The following is a 15,944-nucleotide window of genomic DNA, read 5'->3' as shown; positions in this document are numbered from 1 at the left end:
AGGACTTGATTTTTCAAAAAAGTTGTCAACTAAAAAATCAAAGCTCTTGTTTTGTTTAGTATCCTCTGAAAATTTCAGAAAAAATGAATAATTTTGAGCTAGGTTTCCAAAATTTCAAAGTAAGCCGTTTTTTGACTGAAAAATGAATTTTTGGAGTTTTTTTTTTCAATTTTCAGATAAATAATTTTTTCTCAAATTTCAGGTTTACAGCGTTTCAGCTAAAATCGGCTGAAATTCTAAATTTTGAACTCAAAAAAAAAATCAAAATTTCAATTTTTAGAAAAATTCAAAAAACAAACTTTTCAAAATCTGAAATTTTCGAAAATCAATTTTTTTAAAAATCTATATTTTTCTGGCCAGTTGGATATATGTATGTATGAAAAATTGTTTATGAAATGAGATAGAGAATGGCATTTTCGTACTCTCTTGAGAGAGTGAGAGACGCAGAGAAAAACAAAAAAAGAACATTCAAAAAAACGGAGGGTAGTGGTAGAGAAAACTGGATAGATAGTGGCGAGGAACAAAAAAAAGAAAAAGAAATAGTGTGGAAAAGTGAGAGAGTGGTTAGAGAAAACATAGAGATGGAAGAGATAGGGGGGGGGGGGTAAGAACAAATGGCGCGAAAAAAAAAGAATTTGGATGAATTTTACAACTAAAGAAAAAAAAATAAAATCCACAGTTAAAAATTGGTTCTGAAACTTTAAAAAGTTGAAAAAAATCGCTTCAAAAATTCAAACAAGAAGGTTAAGACTAAGAGGTAAAGGGGAGAGGGGGCGTGTCTCTTTAAGCCCAATTATCTCAGTTACTGGAAAAGATAGCAAAAAGTGATTCACTAATAAAACATTCCTTTCAAAGTGCTCAACATTTTGTTAATTGACCACTTTTTGATATCTGTCACGAAAACCGAGATAATTAAGGCCAAAGCAATAGAACCTTGGCGGTGCGAGGGAGGTAAAGGGGGGGGGGCGTGATTGAACCAATTCTATTAAGCCTAATTATCTCAATTCCTGTAAGAGATAAGAGAAATTGGTCAATTAACAAAATGTTTCACATGAAAAAAGCAATATTGTATTAGTTAAAATTTTCTTGCTATCTTTCCCAGGAACCGAGATATATAAGGTCAAAGTTAACGGACCTTCCGAGAGGAGAGAGGCAAGAGGGAGGTAACCCCTTTAAGCCTAATTGTCTCAATTCCTGTAAAAGGTATTACAAATTGATTCACTAACAAAATGTTCCTTACATGATGAGGAACATTTTTTAGTTAACCACTTTTTGATATCTTTTTCAGAAAAAGAGATATATAAGCTCAAAGTTGAAAGTTAGTGATTCTCGCAAAACTATCAGGAACCTTCATTAAATTTAAATCATTGGAACCTCAAACAGCTCATCGGGAATCTCTTCATCGTCCACGTCTTCATCATCTTCTTCTTCTATAAAAAACACCATGTCCATCTCATCCTCCTCTTCAAACTCTGGCAATTCAAGTTCCTCTTCCTCATCCTCCCAATAATCCATCTCCATCTGCCGATTCAGAAGAATCTCCTGATCTTCAAAAATGTCTTCCAAATCGAAATTCTCATTATCCAAATGATGGTCAAGACCCTGGTGATGGAGCTCGAGGAACAGTTCTCGCTCCATTTCAAATTGAGGAATAGGTGGCCAACGTAGAAAATCGAAGGGGTCATGGAGAGGTTCCAGGTCTTCGATATGACTGGAAATTTGTTTTTTCGGGGTTTAAATTGCTCAGTTGCTCAGTTTTATTTGAATTTTTCCATTTGCTAAACTAGTTTGGTAATGAAGCTCTCAGCTCAAATAATTGACAACTTTTGCTCAATTTTGTTTTCACAAGCTACGAGAGACCGGGTTTCAGTTAACAAGTTCAGTTTGATAAATGACCCTATCCCTTTAATCCTAATTATCTCAGTTCCTGGAAAAGTTATCGAAAAATGGTCAACAGCCAAACTGTTCCTCATAATATAAACATCATTTTGTTAGTTAACTACTTTTTGGTATCTTTCACAGAAGCCGAGATAAGTTAGGTCCAAATTATCGGACCTCCCGAGAGGTGAGAGGCAAGGGGGGGGGGGGGGGGGTAATCCCTTTAAGCCTAATTATCTCAATCCCTGTAAATGATATCAAAACGTGGTTCACTAACAAAATGTTCCTCATATTATCAGCAACATTTTCGTAGTTAACCACTTTTTGATATCTTTCCCAGGAACCAAGATAATTAGGGTCAAAGTTATGGGATCTCCCAAGGAGGGAGAGGTAAAAGGGGAAGGGGCATTCTAATTGAGTGGTTACGGTATCGAAATTCAGATTTCATTGGCCTAAAACCCACCGAGGTCTTCTAGCTGCCAAAAACTCGTCTAGAATGTGCTCCAAATATCGGATCAGGTGCAAATTCCCATTCCACGGCAATGGAGGGGGGACTGGCACGTTTTCAGCTGCCTCTTCGGCCATTTTTTGGGTTTTTGGGAATCAGAAGACTCCAAAAAATGTATTCAGAGAATAAATAGAATTAAAAAATGTTTTGGAGTGGGGGGAGGCAGATTAAGAGAATCCGTATTTTATCCAGAGAAAAACAACAAATCGGCGACACCGGAGGAGTGCGGATTAAGGGCCGCACGACGTCTCCATGGAGATTCTGGAGAGATTAGAAGACGGCAAAAAAATGCTAGGTGTGTGTACGTGCCGAGTGGGAGGTGTTGGCTCTGCCATAGAGAAAAACCGAAAAAAGGGAAAAAATGAGCTAGAATTTGCATTGCTATATATGACTGGAAAAAAGGGGAGTCAATAACAATAAAAATATTAATTTTTGACGCAAAAATGGCTGAAAATCAAGGCTGTGCAAAAATCGGCCGCGGCCGAGGCCGTGGGTATTTTGCCGTGGACCAATCCGGCCGTTTTTTTGAAAATAAGCTCAGCTACCCAGGTACTACCTATCTCAGAAGTATCTTTTTTTAAGTGCTGCGGCCGTTCTGGCACAGCCTTGCTGAAAATCCTAAAAATTGGAATTTTAAATATTTGTTTTATTTTAAAATTTCTAAAAAAAGTCAATTTTTGGCTTAAAAATAGCTGAAAACCCCTAAAATTTCAGTTTTTAAATTTTTTTTTGTTAAAATTAAAAAAAAAATCATTTTTGACTTGAAAATGGCTGAAAATCATAAAATTTCATACTTCAAAATTTAATATTTTCCAAAATTTCGAAATTTTGAATTTCAGAAATTTCAAAAATTTTAAATATCTTTAAAAATGGCTTATAAAAGAAAATGAAAAATGGCTGAAAATCCTAAAATTTCAAATTTCTAAAGAAAATAATTTTGGCTTAAAAAACGGAAAAATGACTGTAAATCTTAAAATTTCGAATTCAAAAAATTCCAAATTTCGAAATTCCAAAATTTCTGTAGTACCCATTTATTGTGATACAATTGAACAGAGTCAGAATAGAAGGTATAACCAGAAGAGGTAGCGAAAAAATGCATTGAGAAAACCGGGACAAAAAAAGGGGGCGGAGCTTAAGGAGGAGAAGGGGGCGTGGCCTATATTGGGGTAGGAACAATAAAGTTAGAAAAAATCAATAAAATTTGGGGGAACTTTTAGAACCTAGAAAACATGGAAAAAGAGAGATTTTTTTGAAAAATTGGAAAAAACAGTTAAAAATGAAAAATTCTAACTAGAAGACGTCGGAAGTGTTGACGGCTTCATTGGGAAATTTGTGAATTCTGAAGTGAGCTCCAAAAAGTGTTGAACGCATTCTCGAAGTGCTTTGACGCCCGGCGCGTCGACGAAACTCTCGACGTTCGAAGATTCGACGATTTCACGGAATGCAACGATCTGCAAATTAATGGAAAAATGTTCACACTACAAACTACAACACTTTCTAAGCCTCGGTAAAATTTGAAATTGAAAAAAAAACCGCTGAAAACGAGTGAAAATTCGCCTCGTTACATTGGTTTCAAGTTTTACTGAGGCTTAGCAAGTTTTGTAGTTTGTAGTCACTAAGCCCCAGTAAAAATTTTAAAAGGTTGTAACTAGCCTAGTTTTAGACATTTTTCGTTCATTTATGGCTGAAAATGACTGAAATTCGGCCGGAAACTACAAACTACAAAAATTCCTAAGCCTCAGTAAAATTTAAAATTGAAAAAAGACGAAGAAAAACGTTTTTTTAATGAAAAGCGTTTTACTGAGGCTTAGGGAAATTTTGTCGTTTGTAGTCTCTAAGCCTCAGTAGAATTAAAAACCATAAATCTCTCCTCCTTCTCAACCATTTTCGTCCGTTTTTGGCTCCATTTTTCCTATTTTTGAAGACTACAAACTACAAAAATCTCCTAAGCCTCAGTAATTTTTTATTGAAAAAAGGAACGGGAAAAAAGCTTTTTAACGGGTGAAATTATTTTACTGAGGCTTAGCAAATTTTGTAGTTTGTAGTCTAAGCCTCAGTAAAATTCGAAAATCGCTGTAACTCGACTAGTTTTCAACTATTTTCGTCCGCTTTTTGGCTGAAAATCACTACTTTTTCGGAGACTACATACAAACATCTCCTAGACCTCAGTAAACCTCAAAATCGCTCATTTTCAACGATTTTAGGCTCAAAATTCGTGAAAAAACCCGTTTTTCGGAATTTCTACCTGCGGTGAAATCATTGTCAACGCCTTCAGAATCTCTCCAGAATGTGTCGACGTCGGATTGTCGATCATCACGAGGAGCATAATTTTCTGCCAGTAAATTCCTTTATTCAAGGCCGAAGCTTCCTGATTGCTCATCTTAGCAGCTACAGTAGGCACAGAGAACACGGTGCGATCTGGAAAAAAAGTAATTTTTCGCGATTTTCTCTGTTTTTCGACTCTTAGGCCAAAATGTGTAGTTTGTAGTCTTTAAAAACCCACGTTTCAGCTCCTGATCCTTCTCCTTGGGCTCCAAAAACTGCTTCTTAATAAGTTCCATATTCTGCTGCAACAGCCCAAAAGTCACTTCTAGAATCGTCGAATCCGCACACTTTGCCATGTACAACGACGTCTTCTGAATCGCCACGTCGTCAGAATTTTCCAGGAATCTTTGATGTGTCACGTGGCACGCCGTCTGAATCTCATCTCTCGTTAGTTGTGGGACGTAGGCCATCTGGAACTTGGAATTCAGAAGCCAATTGATCACCGACGCCTGATCCGTCTCCTTGAACATCAGAATTCGAAGTGCCACGTGGATTTCAGAAGGCGTCGTTGCTGGCGATTTTTCCAACTCATCAACCAGGAATCCACAGTATTTGGAGGCGTCGGAAATGAGACAGTACGCTAGCGATTTGGCGAGTTGATGGGGATTTTTATGAAGGAGAATCAGGAAAAGGGACTTCATCCACGTGGATTTCTTCTCTTGGAGAAGAGTCTCCACGCCATCTGAAGACGTGACGTCGTCTGCTTCTGAAGGAATGTGCTCGGCGAATTTGATGGCGTTGCAGAATAGACGAATCAGGCGGCCACACTGTTTCGAGTCGATTGCATCGCGGAGAGAAATCTCGTAGAGGATGCGGCTGGAAAATTTGAAGGTTGTAGTTTGTAGTTTGTAGTTTGTAGTCAGTTAAAAACAATTGAAACTTACTATTAGGCAGGATAAAAGAATTTTTTGATTTTACTGAGGCTTACAGGAAAATGTAGTTTGTAACCACTTAGCTTCAGTAAAGAGTTGAAGAGGTTTACTGAGGCTAACACACTACAAACTACAAAAATTCCTACGTCTTAGTAAAAACTGTAAACTCGTTTCTATCGGATTTCAGTGACTTTAATTTCTTTTTTTGACTAAATTTCAGTGATTTAAGCTTATTTTTTCAGAATTTTCCACAATTTTCTCGGGACTACAAGCTACAAAGAATCGTAAGCCTCAGTAAAAACTTCAAACTGGCTTATTTTCATCGGATTTTAGTGATTTCAAGCTCATTTTTTCAGCTATTTTCGAGCGATTCTCAAAGACTACATACTACAAAAATTCCCAATCCTCACTCAGTAAAAACTTCCAAAATTTTTTTCGAGACTACGAAAACTACGAAAATTCCTCTGAAGGATCGTAGAAATACAAGGAAAATTTTCTCAAAATTGGAGATTTTATAGTTTGTAGTCTTAAAATTGCTCTATTTTGGCTCAGAATTATCGTAAAAACCTCGAAAAAATCATTTTTTGTAGTTTGTAGTCTTTGTAGTCTTACCCAATGAACAAATGCAACAGCATCTGATGATCGTCGTTGAGTCCGGCGCTGACTTGCAGAAAATTCTCCTCTTCTGTATTCATCAACGGCGTCAGATTCGCATCGGCCTTCTGTCTCATCAGAACAGCCCACATGTCGGCTGGAGACGATTCTCGAAGGAATTCCATCATCACGTCTACAGCATCTGAAGGCGTCAGTGGTAGCGAATCGCCAATGACGATGCCCTTGTCCTCGAGAGACGTTTCAGCTCGTTTGGACCAACTTTCAGGTCCAGGGCTTGACGGAAATGCGATTTTATCTGCAAAATTTGATTTTATGATGAGCAATGACTACAAACTACAAAAAATTTTAGGAATATTAAGCCAAAAATGACTAAAAACGAGTGGAAGTTCATTTTTACTGAGGCTCAGACTATTTTTGTAGTTTGTAGTAAAGCCTGTGGCTTTACTGAGGCTTAGAAGCTACAAACTACGAAATATTTCTACGCATCAGTAAAATTCAAAATCGCTGTAAATCGGCACAGACGCAGAAGCTAATTTTCCTGAGCCTTGGACTACAAACTACAAAAGTCCCTAAGCCTCAGTAAAAACTTCAAACTCACTCATTTTCAATCAATTTTAGCGATTTTCAGCTCATTTTTTCAGAGTTTTTAAAGAGACTACAAAGTACTAAAATTCCTAAGCCTCAGTAAAATTTCCAATTGGCTTATTTTTCCTTGATTTTCGTGACTTTTAGCTCATTTATGATGCAATTTTCAGAAATTTCCCAAGACTACAAACCACAGCAATCCCTAAGCCTCAGTAAAATTAAAAATAGCATGTTTCCAACCAATTTCAGTGAATTTCAGCTCATTTTTCTAGCAATTTTCAGAAAATTTCCCAAGACTACAAACTACAAAAATCCCTAAGCCTCAGTAAAAACTTCAAAATGGCTCGTTTTCTTCGGATTTTCGTGATTTTTAGCTCATTTTTAGGCAAATTTTTTTGCTAATTCTCAGAGACTACAAACTACAAACCTTATCCACTCTCTTTCCTCCCCGCTCCTTGCTCTTTTCCTGTGCTTCTTTCAGTCCCATTGGCTTCTGCTCTTGTCTTATCGCTTTTCCGTGCGGTCTCGTCGGTACATCAATCATAATCGCTCTCGTTGGTCCTGGTTTTTTAGAATTCGTCGTTAATGATGACGTGGCAACCGATTCTGGAGCAGCATCAGAAGACGTCAGCGGCTCTTCAGGTGCTCTCGAACGGCTCTTTGATCTGCCACGTCGTAGTAGAGGAATCGGATCGATCACCTGGATTCCTGCCGTCTTTTTAGTGTATTTTCGTTTTGGAGCAGCAGCACCGACGTCTTCTGAAACGCCTTCTGAAGACGACGTCGTCGTTGTGGGCGTGGCTTTTCGTTTCAGTGGTTTTGGAGGGAGCGGGACGGCTTTAGGGACCGTCTGATGAGCGCCAGATAGGATATCGTCTAGGAAATTGTCAGAATTTGCTGGTTTCAAAGTGAGCGGAGCCTGATTTGTGGTGGGCGGAGTCAAACGAGCCGAGACACGTGGCATTGGTATTTCTTCTGGTTTCAGCGATTTTTGTAAAATGGGCGGAGCCAGATCGGTGGGCGGAGCTGCTCCTCGACGTTTGTAGACACGTGGCTTCTTCTCTTCTCCGACGTCTCCTGAATTCAACTTTTTGACAGAAGCTGGAATTTGTGTTTTTGACGTCTTCTGCGATTCAGAAGGATCTTCCTTAGATTGCTCATCTTCTTGTTGGATTACTGTAGAAGTGGGCGGAGCTTGTGGTGCCTTTTTTGCTTCGGATTGCTCAGCCAAGGGGGCGGAGCTTGTAGTATGCGGAGCTTCTGATTCCACGTGGCGTTTTGATGGCTTTCTGGGAGTCAATTTGGCTACTGTAGAAGTGGGCGGAGCTTCAGATTGCTCAGCCTTATTTTGTGACAAGGAGGCGGAACTTGAAGTGGGCGGAGCTTGGGTAGCCTTCTGGGCTCCAGATGGCTCCACTTGGGTTACTGTAGAAGTGTGCGGCGCCTGTAGGGTCTTCTTGGCTTCGGATTGCTCAGCATAAGATTGCGTATCCTTTGAAACTTCTGGCTTTGTTGGGACATCACTAGATTGCTCACTTTCTTGGATTACTGTAGAAGTGGGCGGGGCTTGAGTCTTCTGGGCTTCAGACGACGCCAATTTCGTCGGATTTTCCAGCTTTTTGGTTACTGTAGAAGTGGGCGGAGCCTGTTTTCTCGAGCGACCCACTGGCACCTTCTTTGGAGCCGCTTTTTGATGTGCTCCAGCCAAAATATCTTCAAGCAGCTCGTCGTGTGCATTTAGGCTGCTCTCGAAAATGGACGGAGTCAATTTCCGGGTGAATTCTGGAGCTGCTGATGACGTTGCTTGTGGGAATTTAGAAGATGACGTAGATGGAGCCACTTTTGGAGGTTCTGTATACTTTGAAGCTAACGAAGTCAGTGGTTTGACTTCTGGAATTTTAGAAGACGTTGGTCCAGATGACGTCGGTCCAGATGACGTAAGAATCTTCAAATCCTCTTCTTCCTCTTCAGAATCACTAAGATCCAGGCCGAATTTGGAAGCTTGAATCTGTTTTGGACTTTTCGCAGCCACTGACGTCTTCTTAACGTCTTCTGAATTCTCCTTGGGCGATGTAACAATGGATAAACCATCGTCAGAAGACTCAGAATCGTTCGAGGCGTGGATTCTGGAGCTTTGACGGCTTCTTTTTGAGATTCTGAGTTCTTGACGCCTTCTGAATCCTTCGATTCTTCAATGGGCTCTTCTGGAGCATCCACGTAGATGCTAGAAACATCAATAGCCTCATCAACCTTCTCTAGAACGTCTTCTGAAGATTCTGGAGCCGTCAAAGTCTTCTGAATCGCCGATGTCGATATTGAAGACGTCGCGTCCGCACCAGCTGAAGCTCTGAAGAAAGGGACGTCGTCAAATTCAGAATCTATCACGATGGATTCGTTAGAACTGGAGCTGATGTCTCCGAATGTTGTGGATGACGTGGTGGGGATGACGTCTTCTGAAGCCTTCTCCATGGCAACGACGTTTTCTGGGTCCTTCGTGATGCCTTCTGGATCCTTTTCCTCGGAAATGACGTCTTCTGAAGTCGTCGTCTTGGCCATTTTGACTTCTGGGCCCTTCGTGACGTCTTCAGAATCCTTCTTCTTGGTAACGACGCCTCCTGAATTCTTCTTCGTCACCAGTGGAGCCTTAATCCTCTCCATTTGACGACTTCTTGTCGGTTGTCCAGCGGTTAGTGGAGCTGGAGCTGCACGCTTCTTAGATGACGTGGATCCCAGAAGACGTCGCTTCAGAACGTCACCCGTCTTTTCGTCTTCTGGATTCTGATTCTTCGTGACGTCTTCTGGCGCTTTCTCGACTTTTCGGGCGGCAATCTTGACTGATGACAGTTGAATCTCTTGCTCTTCCTCCTCTTCTTTTTCTTCTTCCTTCTTATCTTTTGCCACGTCACCACATCTGACGGCTACAGACTTCGTGCGACGTCTTCCGCCCTTATCCTCCTCATCCCAATTCTCACGGTAGACGGAACGAGCGCGAGCTCGTTCGCTACGTGATGTCGATGAGACCGATGGGCTTGGTGATGGGCGGCGCTGAAAAAGAACAACGATATTTTTGGGAGAAACTACATACAGACTACAAACTACACATTTTTTCTTCTTTAAAAAATATATTAAAAACAACAAAAACGAAGCGATTTACAGAGATTTTGAAATTTTACTGAGGCTTAGAAAAAGGTTGTAGTTTGTAGTTTAAGCCTCAGTAAAAGCTTAAAAAAGTCTACTTTGGCTTAGAGAATACAAATTACAAAATTTCCTAAGCCTCAGTAAAGTTTAATTTGGGAATAAAAAACGATGAAAAATGCTTTGGTTTCGAGTGAAATCGCTTTTACGAGGCTTGGAAAATCTTGTAGTTTGTAGTCTCTAAGCCTCAGTAAAAACGTCGAACACGCTCATTTTGATTGTATTTTAGTGATTTTTAGCTCATTTTTTTCTCAGAAGTTCCTAGAAATTTTCTAAGACTACAAACTAAAAAATTCGTAAGCCTCAGTAAAAACACGCTCATTTCCACTGAATTCAGCGATTTAAGCTCAACATTCGTAAGGGAAATTTTGTAGTTTGTAGTCGCTAAGCCTCAGTAAATTCTTAACAGGTGGCTCTGGTGCGACCGGCAGTTTTACTGAGGCTAAGACTACAAACTACGAAAAGCTCTAAGCCTCAGTAAAATTCCAAATTGGCTCGTTTTCAATCAATTTTAGCGATTTTTAAGTCATTTTTTTTCAGAGGTTTCCAGAAATTCTCAGAGACTACAAACTACGAAAATCTGTAAGCCTCAGTAAAAATTTAAAACTCTGAATCACGCCCATTTTCAACCGTTTTTGTCCGGTAATGTCCGTTTCTGGCTTAAAATGGCTGCAATTTCTTGGAGACTACAAACTACAAAAATGGTTTTCAGCTTAAAATTCGTAAATTTTAATTTTTTCTTACCGAACTTGCTCTCGACGTCGCTCTAGACTCCGATCTTCTCGGTCGCCCACGACGTTTCGGTGTCGGCGGGGGTTCAGAAGTCGTTGGCTCTTCTGACGGCACGACGGCTTCAGAAGCCTCCGACAGTGTCCGACTAAGTCTGGTGGATCTTCGTGGAGCCTCCGATCTCTCAGAATCGTCTGCTTTTGAGTGTACCGAAACGCTACGGCTTCTCGGACGTCCACGTCTTCTGGGAGCAACGTCTTCTGAAGTTTCTTCTGGCACATCTTTCGACGTCTTCTGAGGTTTTTTCTTCGCTTCCGCACGCATTCTAGCCACTTTCTCCTTGACCGTCTCCTTCCTCATCATCTCCTCCTGTTGTTCTCGCACCGTTTTACCCTTCTTTCCATGGATTGTGGCTCCAGAAGCGGCTCCAGAAGCTGTGGCTGAAGACGTGGCACCTTCAGAATCCGTTTTTCTTGCTTCAGTAGCTGCTTTTTCCACAGCATCAAAGTCAAACGTGGCAACTCGTCTAGAATGAACAGTTCTTGTTGATATGATACCTCCGTAATCAGTAGCAGACGGCTTCTTAATGCCTTCTGGCCACCTCTTCAAATTTTTCACATCCACGACACGTGGCGCTCTCGGTTTTGACGACTTCTTGACTTCCGCGGTGAATTCTGGACACTCTGAAGGCTTCGCTGACGTCGTCAGAAGACTCTCTAGCTTCTGAACATCCACGTCAACTTCGTCGTCGTCGTCTGAAAGTCTGGAGCCCAGAAGTAGTGAATCGTCTTGTGGTGGACGATCCACTTCCATATCGTCATCTGAATCCTCCATTTGCGGAGGTGGAGCTGATGACGTGGACGCTCCAGATGCATCTTTGAATGGGTCGGAATTGAAGAATAGGCGAACGTCGTCGCGTCGGAATACTTGGATGAGGTCTTTGATCGGTTTTGGTTGTTGGGCGATATTCGTGGATTGAGCTGGAAAATCATGGGAATGATTTTGATTGGTTACTGAGGCTTACAGACTACAAACTACAAAATATCCTTTTCAAAAAAAAAAACGAATAAAAACCACCGAAAATGAAGTATTTTGATTTTGATTTTGCTGAAGCTTAGAAAAAAGTTTGTAGTCTATAATAATTTTTGAAGCTAAAATTTTTTTACTGAGGCTTATAGACTACAAACTACAAAACACACTTTTCGAAAAAAAACCTTGCAAGATAACAAAAATTAAGTGGGAGTAGAGGGATTTCAAATGTCACTGAGGCTTAGAGACAACATGTAGTTTGTAGTCTATAATCGCTTTTAAGAGATTACTGAGGCTTAGATACTACAAACTACAAAACGTATTTTTAGTGAAAAAAAGGGTGAAAACGATTAGAAACGAGTGAAAATGAGGGATGTTGAATTGCACTGAGGCTTTAAAAAATTGTAGTTTGTAGTCTCTTAGCATCAGTAAAAGCCTGAAAGGTTTACTGAGGATAAGACTACAAACTACGAAACTTCTCTAAGCCTCAGTAAATCCTCGACTCCCGGGCGACGGCAAGTTTTACTGAGGCTTAGAGACTACAAACTACGAAAATTCGTAAGCCTCAGTAAAAACTTTAAACTCATTTTTATCGGATTTTTGTGATTTTCAGCTCTTTTTTTTCCAGAATTTTCGGAGACTACAAACTACAAAATTTTCTAAGCCTCAGTAAAATTTTGCCATGCGTTCAAATCGACTTTTTCCGGCTTGTTTTTAGCCAGATCTTCATTTTCGACCGTTTTCAATGATTTTTGGCTCGAAATTCCTGGAATTTTCGATATTTTCTCTTGAAAACAGACACTTACACAACGAATCAATGACTTTAATCGCGGATTTCAGATATTTATCCAGTTTTTTCGTCTTCTGCGCGGCATCGCTTTTCGACGTCTTCAACTCGGATATCTGATTCTGATAGGATACGGTCTTTTTCGTGACGAGACCCAAAGTTTTGACGGTTGCCTCGAATCTCGACTTGATATCGATATTATTCTCTTCCAGTTTCTCGGCCAGCGAGCACATTGTATCGTATTTGTCACGCCAGTGATTCGCTTGCTCTCGATGCTTCTGGAAATGGGGTTTTTTGTAGTTTGTAGTGTGAAAAATCCGAAATTTTGGACTTGATAGTGAAATAAAGTTTTATTAATGCGTTCTTCGCTGAATTATGAGTATTTTAAGCTCAAAAATCCATATTTTCAGCCCAAAATTTTTGAAAAACAAGATTTTTTGAAATTTTCAGCAATTTAGAGCTATTTTAAAGGTATTTCAACCCAAAAAATCCATATTTACAGGTTACTTTTCATCATTTTCCACTCCGAAAAGCCTAAAATCTTACATCCGCATCGTCTGCCTTCTCCTGAAGCATTCCACACTTTTTTCTCAAGTATTCCCAATCCGTTTGGATCTGTTTCAGGCTAGCCTGTGCAATTTCTTTGGCATTGGTTGCTTCGAACGCTTTTTGTTCGCATTGTTGAAACATCGCGTCCACTGAGGCCAGCTTCAATTTTAGAGTTTCAGATTCCTGGAAAAAATTGGATTTCTTTAAATTTTTTGATAGCTTTTAATGGAAAAAGCTTGCAAAAACAGTAATTTTTCAGGTTTTTCCCCTCAAAGCAAGCTGTTTTAGCTGGAAAACCAATTTTTGAGCAAAAAAACCATTTCCAGACTAATTAGCCCCTAATTAATGCTCTAATTACCGCTTGAACTTTCGCATAATTATTCAAATCCTCGGCTCGCTGTCTCGTATCCCTCATTAGCCGCTTCAGGTTGTCCCGAACATTGGCACAGCTCTCCAGCGTGCATCTTGCCTGGAAATATCGATTTTCTAGGTGGAAAAATCAAAAATTAGGGGTTCAACTTACCTCAGAGGCATCTTCATCCATTTTTAGCACCTTTTAACCTGAAAAAAATGCAAAAAATCGAGAAAATATACGAAAAACGGAGGTGGAAGAGAATTGGTGGCCTAGAAAATCACAGAAACTCGGCCACCGATTTTTTGTCTTGTGATGAATAAATAGAGAAAAAGAAAGAATTCATTCAAAAATTGTAAAAAAGCTCGAAAAATGAAAAAATCGAATTTTCAGACAAATTTCAACGATAATTGGCTAAAATATACATTCAAAAATCGCAAAACTACCTGAAAATATTGAAAAAAATCCTTTAAAAACTCAAAAATAGGTTTGAAATCGAAGGAAAAAATGCTGAAAAATGCAAAAAAGAAATTTCGAATATTTCCTACTGTAGTTTTCTTAAAGGCGCATGCCCAAGATCCGAAACTTGAGTCTCACCACGAAATTAAAAATTTGTGGGTTTTAGAGGGAAAATTATTATTTCCAGAGATTTTTTTTGTTTTTTCATGTTAAAAATTGCAAAAAATTCTAATTTTCGTGTTGAAAACTAAAAAAAACACTCGATTTTTCAGAAAAATCGACGAAAAAAAAATTTAAAAACATGTTACTGTAGAATTTTAAAGGCGCATGTTTAAAATTTATCGTTTTAGTTCTACCACGAAATTTATTATTTTTAAAATTTATGATGTTTTTTTTAGTTTTTTAACCTGATTTTCATGCTAAAATCGATGTTTAAAAAGATTTCATTGGTGAAAAAATCTGATAAGTGTTTAAAAAAAATAATTTTTTAAATAAATTCATTCATTCTCAAATTTTCACACATAATATTTAGCTTGTCTGAGAAAAAAAGGTTAGAGAGTATTTTTTGCAGTCTAAATACGGTAGCGATTTCGAAGCGGAGAGCCTAAATATCACATATTAAGTGGAGACGCAGACACTTTTTCTCTGCGTCTCAACCTTTTATTTCTCAGACAAGCATAATACAGGGAAGAGTTCGATGAAAAGAAGACAGTATGAGATGAGAAGATGTGTCACATAGCCGGAAAATACAGAAAAAAAAGTGTTCTATTCCTTCTTTTCCTCCTCTTTTCCCTCTTCCTTAGTTTTCTCCTTCGGCTCCTTCTTTTCTTCACCCTCATCCTTCGAGCAACGCGTCTTTTTCTGAAAAGTTTTAGTTTTTAATTCGTAAAACCAAAAATTTCGCAAAATTTAAAATCTCCTCTTCCTACCGCCCTCCAGCCCCTCCCCCACTCATCTCGCTTCCCGCGCCACACGCCACACTCTCCTATACACCCTCCACCTCTCTATCCAGTGATGCACCTAGTGGCGCCAGTGGGAGTGCGCGCACCCATCACTCTACCAAGCAAGGGGGTTGTTGGTTCGACTCCCTTGGCCGTTACCTTCTCTGGATCGTCTCCCCAATCACTCTCCACGTCGTTCATCGTCTGATACTCCTTCTTATCCACCTTCTTTCCCTGAGCAATCAACTGCTCCTTGGCAGTCAATGGCATCTCACGTGGCCGCAATTCCTCCTTCTTCTTATTCTCCTTCTTCGACTCTTCCTTCTTCGACTGTTGCGGCTTCTCCGACTTTTCCTACTTCTTCGATTCCTCCTTCTTCTTCTCACCTTCTTCCTTCTTTCCTTCATCCTTCTCATCCGAACTCTTCTTTTTTTCAGCATCTCCTCCTTCCTCTTTCTTTTCTTCCTCCTTCTTTTCCTCCTCCTTCTTCTCTTCTTCCTTCTTTTCTGCTGGAGCCTCTTCTTTTTTGTTGTTCTCCTCCTTCTTTCCAGCTGCCACGTCTTCTGGTTTCTTCATCTGAGAAGCCGTCGCGGCGGGTTCTGGAGCACCCATTGTAGTCGTACCGAATCCTGACATTGGAACGTCGGGACGAATTTTGGCTGTTGGTTTCTTCTTCTTCTTTGCGCATACGTGCATTGTGTCTGTAGAAAAGAGGATTACTGTAATTTGCGCATTTCCGGTGCCTTGGCACTTTTCTAGAGCTTAGCACGAGAAATGCGCCAAGGCACTGAAAAGGCGCAAAGGACTGAAAAATAGGCCAAGACACGCCTTTCCGGGTGCCTTGGAACATTTTTAGTGCAAAACCCTAGAAATGCGTCAAGGCACTGGAAAGGCGCAAACGATCTAAAAACAACTTCAGTATTGCGCCTTTCTAATGACGCTTTTCCCAAGACTGGGTTGGCTANGCTATTTTTCGTCGGTTTTCAACCGTTTTTGTGCGGAAATGATTGATTTCTGCCGATTTTCAAGGATTTTCTTCCAGAAACCGATGTCTACATGGAAAAACTGAATGTGCACTGAATAAGCTTCAAATGTGTGCTAAAAAGCATGTCTCTGGTGA

At 39.8% G+C, this 15,944-nt stretch overlaps 4 protein-coding genes across 4 annotated transcripts in view; all 4 read right to left on the bottom strand.

Moving 5' to 3' along the window:
- Positions 1 to 1,359: 1,359 nt before the first annotated feature.
- Positions 1,360 to 2,463, bottom strand: CBG26563 (the record flags this gene model as incomplete). The annotated part of the gene is made up of 2 exons (XM_045241517.1): positions 1,360 to 1,711; positions 2,342 to 2,463. 2 exons carry the CDS (start codon positions 2,461 to 2,463, stop codon positions 1,360 to 1,362), a joined length of 474 nt encoding a protein of 157 aa, XP_045098744.1.
- A 1,209-nt stretch (positions 2,464 to 3,672) lies between these two features.
- Positions 3,673 to 13,616, bottom strand: Cbr-attf-6 (the record flags this gene model as incomplete). The annotated part of the gene is made up of 12 exons (XM_045241516.1): positions 3,673 to 3,837; positions 4,632 to 4,804; positions 4,890 to 5,527; positions 6,196 to 6,524; positions 7,211 to 8,824; positions 8,872 to 9,735; positions 9,756 to 9,860; positions 10,723 to 11,687; positions 12,543 to 12,801; positions 13,070 to 13,255; positions 13,431 to 13,541; positions 13,596 to 13,616. The coding sequence occupies 12 exons, from the start codon at positions 13,614 to 13,616 to the stop codon at positions 3,673 to 3,675; spliced, it is 5,430 nt and encodes a 1,809-aa protein (XP_045093622.1).
- Positions 13,617 to 14,648: 1,032 nt separating this feature from the next.
- On the bottom strand, positions 14,649 to 15,094 carry CBG26562 (the record flags this gene model as incomplete). The annotated part of the gene is made up of 2 exons (XM_045241515.1): positions 14,649 to 14,666; positions 14,984 to 15,094. The coding sequence occupies 2 exons, from the start codon at positions 15,092 to 15,094 to the stop codon at positions 14,649 to 14,651; spliced, it is 129 nt and encodes a 42-aa protein (XP_045098743.1).
- Positions 15,095 to 15,178: 84 nt separating this feature from the next.
- The window catches only part of CBG26561, a gene marked incomplete at both ends in the record, with an annotated part of 1,637 nt that continues 871 nt past the window's right edge, over positions 15,179 to 15,944 (bottom strand). Inside the window, one exon of the mRNA XM_045241513.1 lies at positions 15,179 to 15,525. Within this exon, the coding sequence (XP_045098742.1) occupies positions 15,179 to 15,525 (347 nt within the window). The remainder of the gene's footprint in view (positions 15,526 to 15,944) is intronic.

This window comes from Caenorhabditis briggsae (genome assembly GCF_000004555.2).
Source record: "Caenorhabditis briggsae complete genome, chrI, whole genome shotgun sequence".
In the NCBI taxonomy this organism is placed as follows: domain Eukaryota; kingdom Metazoa; phylum Nematoda; class Chromadorea; order Rhabditida; family Rhabditidae; genus Caenorhabditis; species Caenorhabditis briggsae.
The sequence above is the reverse complement of the archived record's forward strand: the minus strand, read 5'-3'. Positions and strand labels throughout refer to the sequence as shown.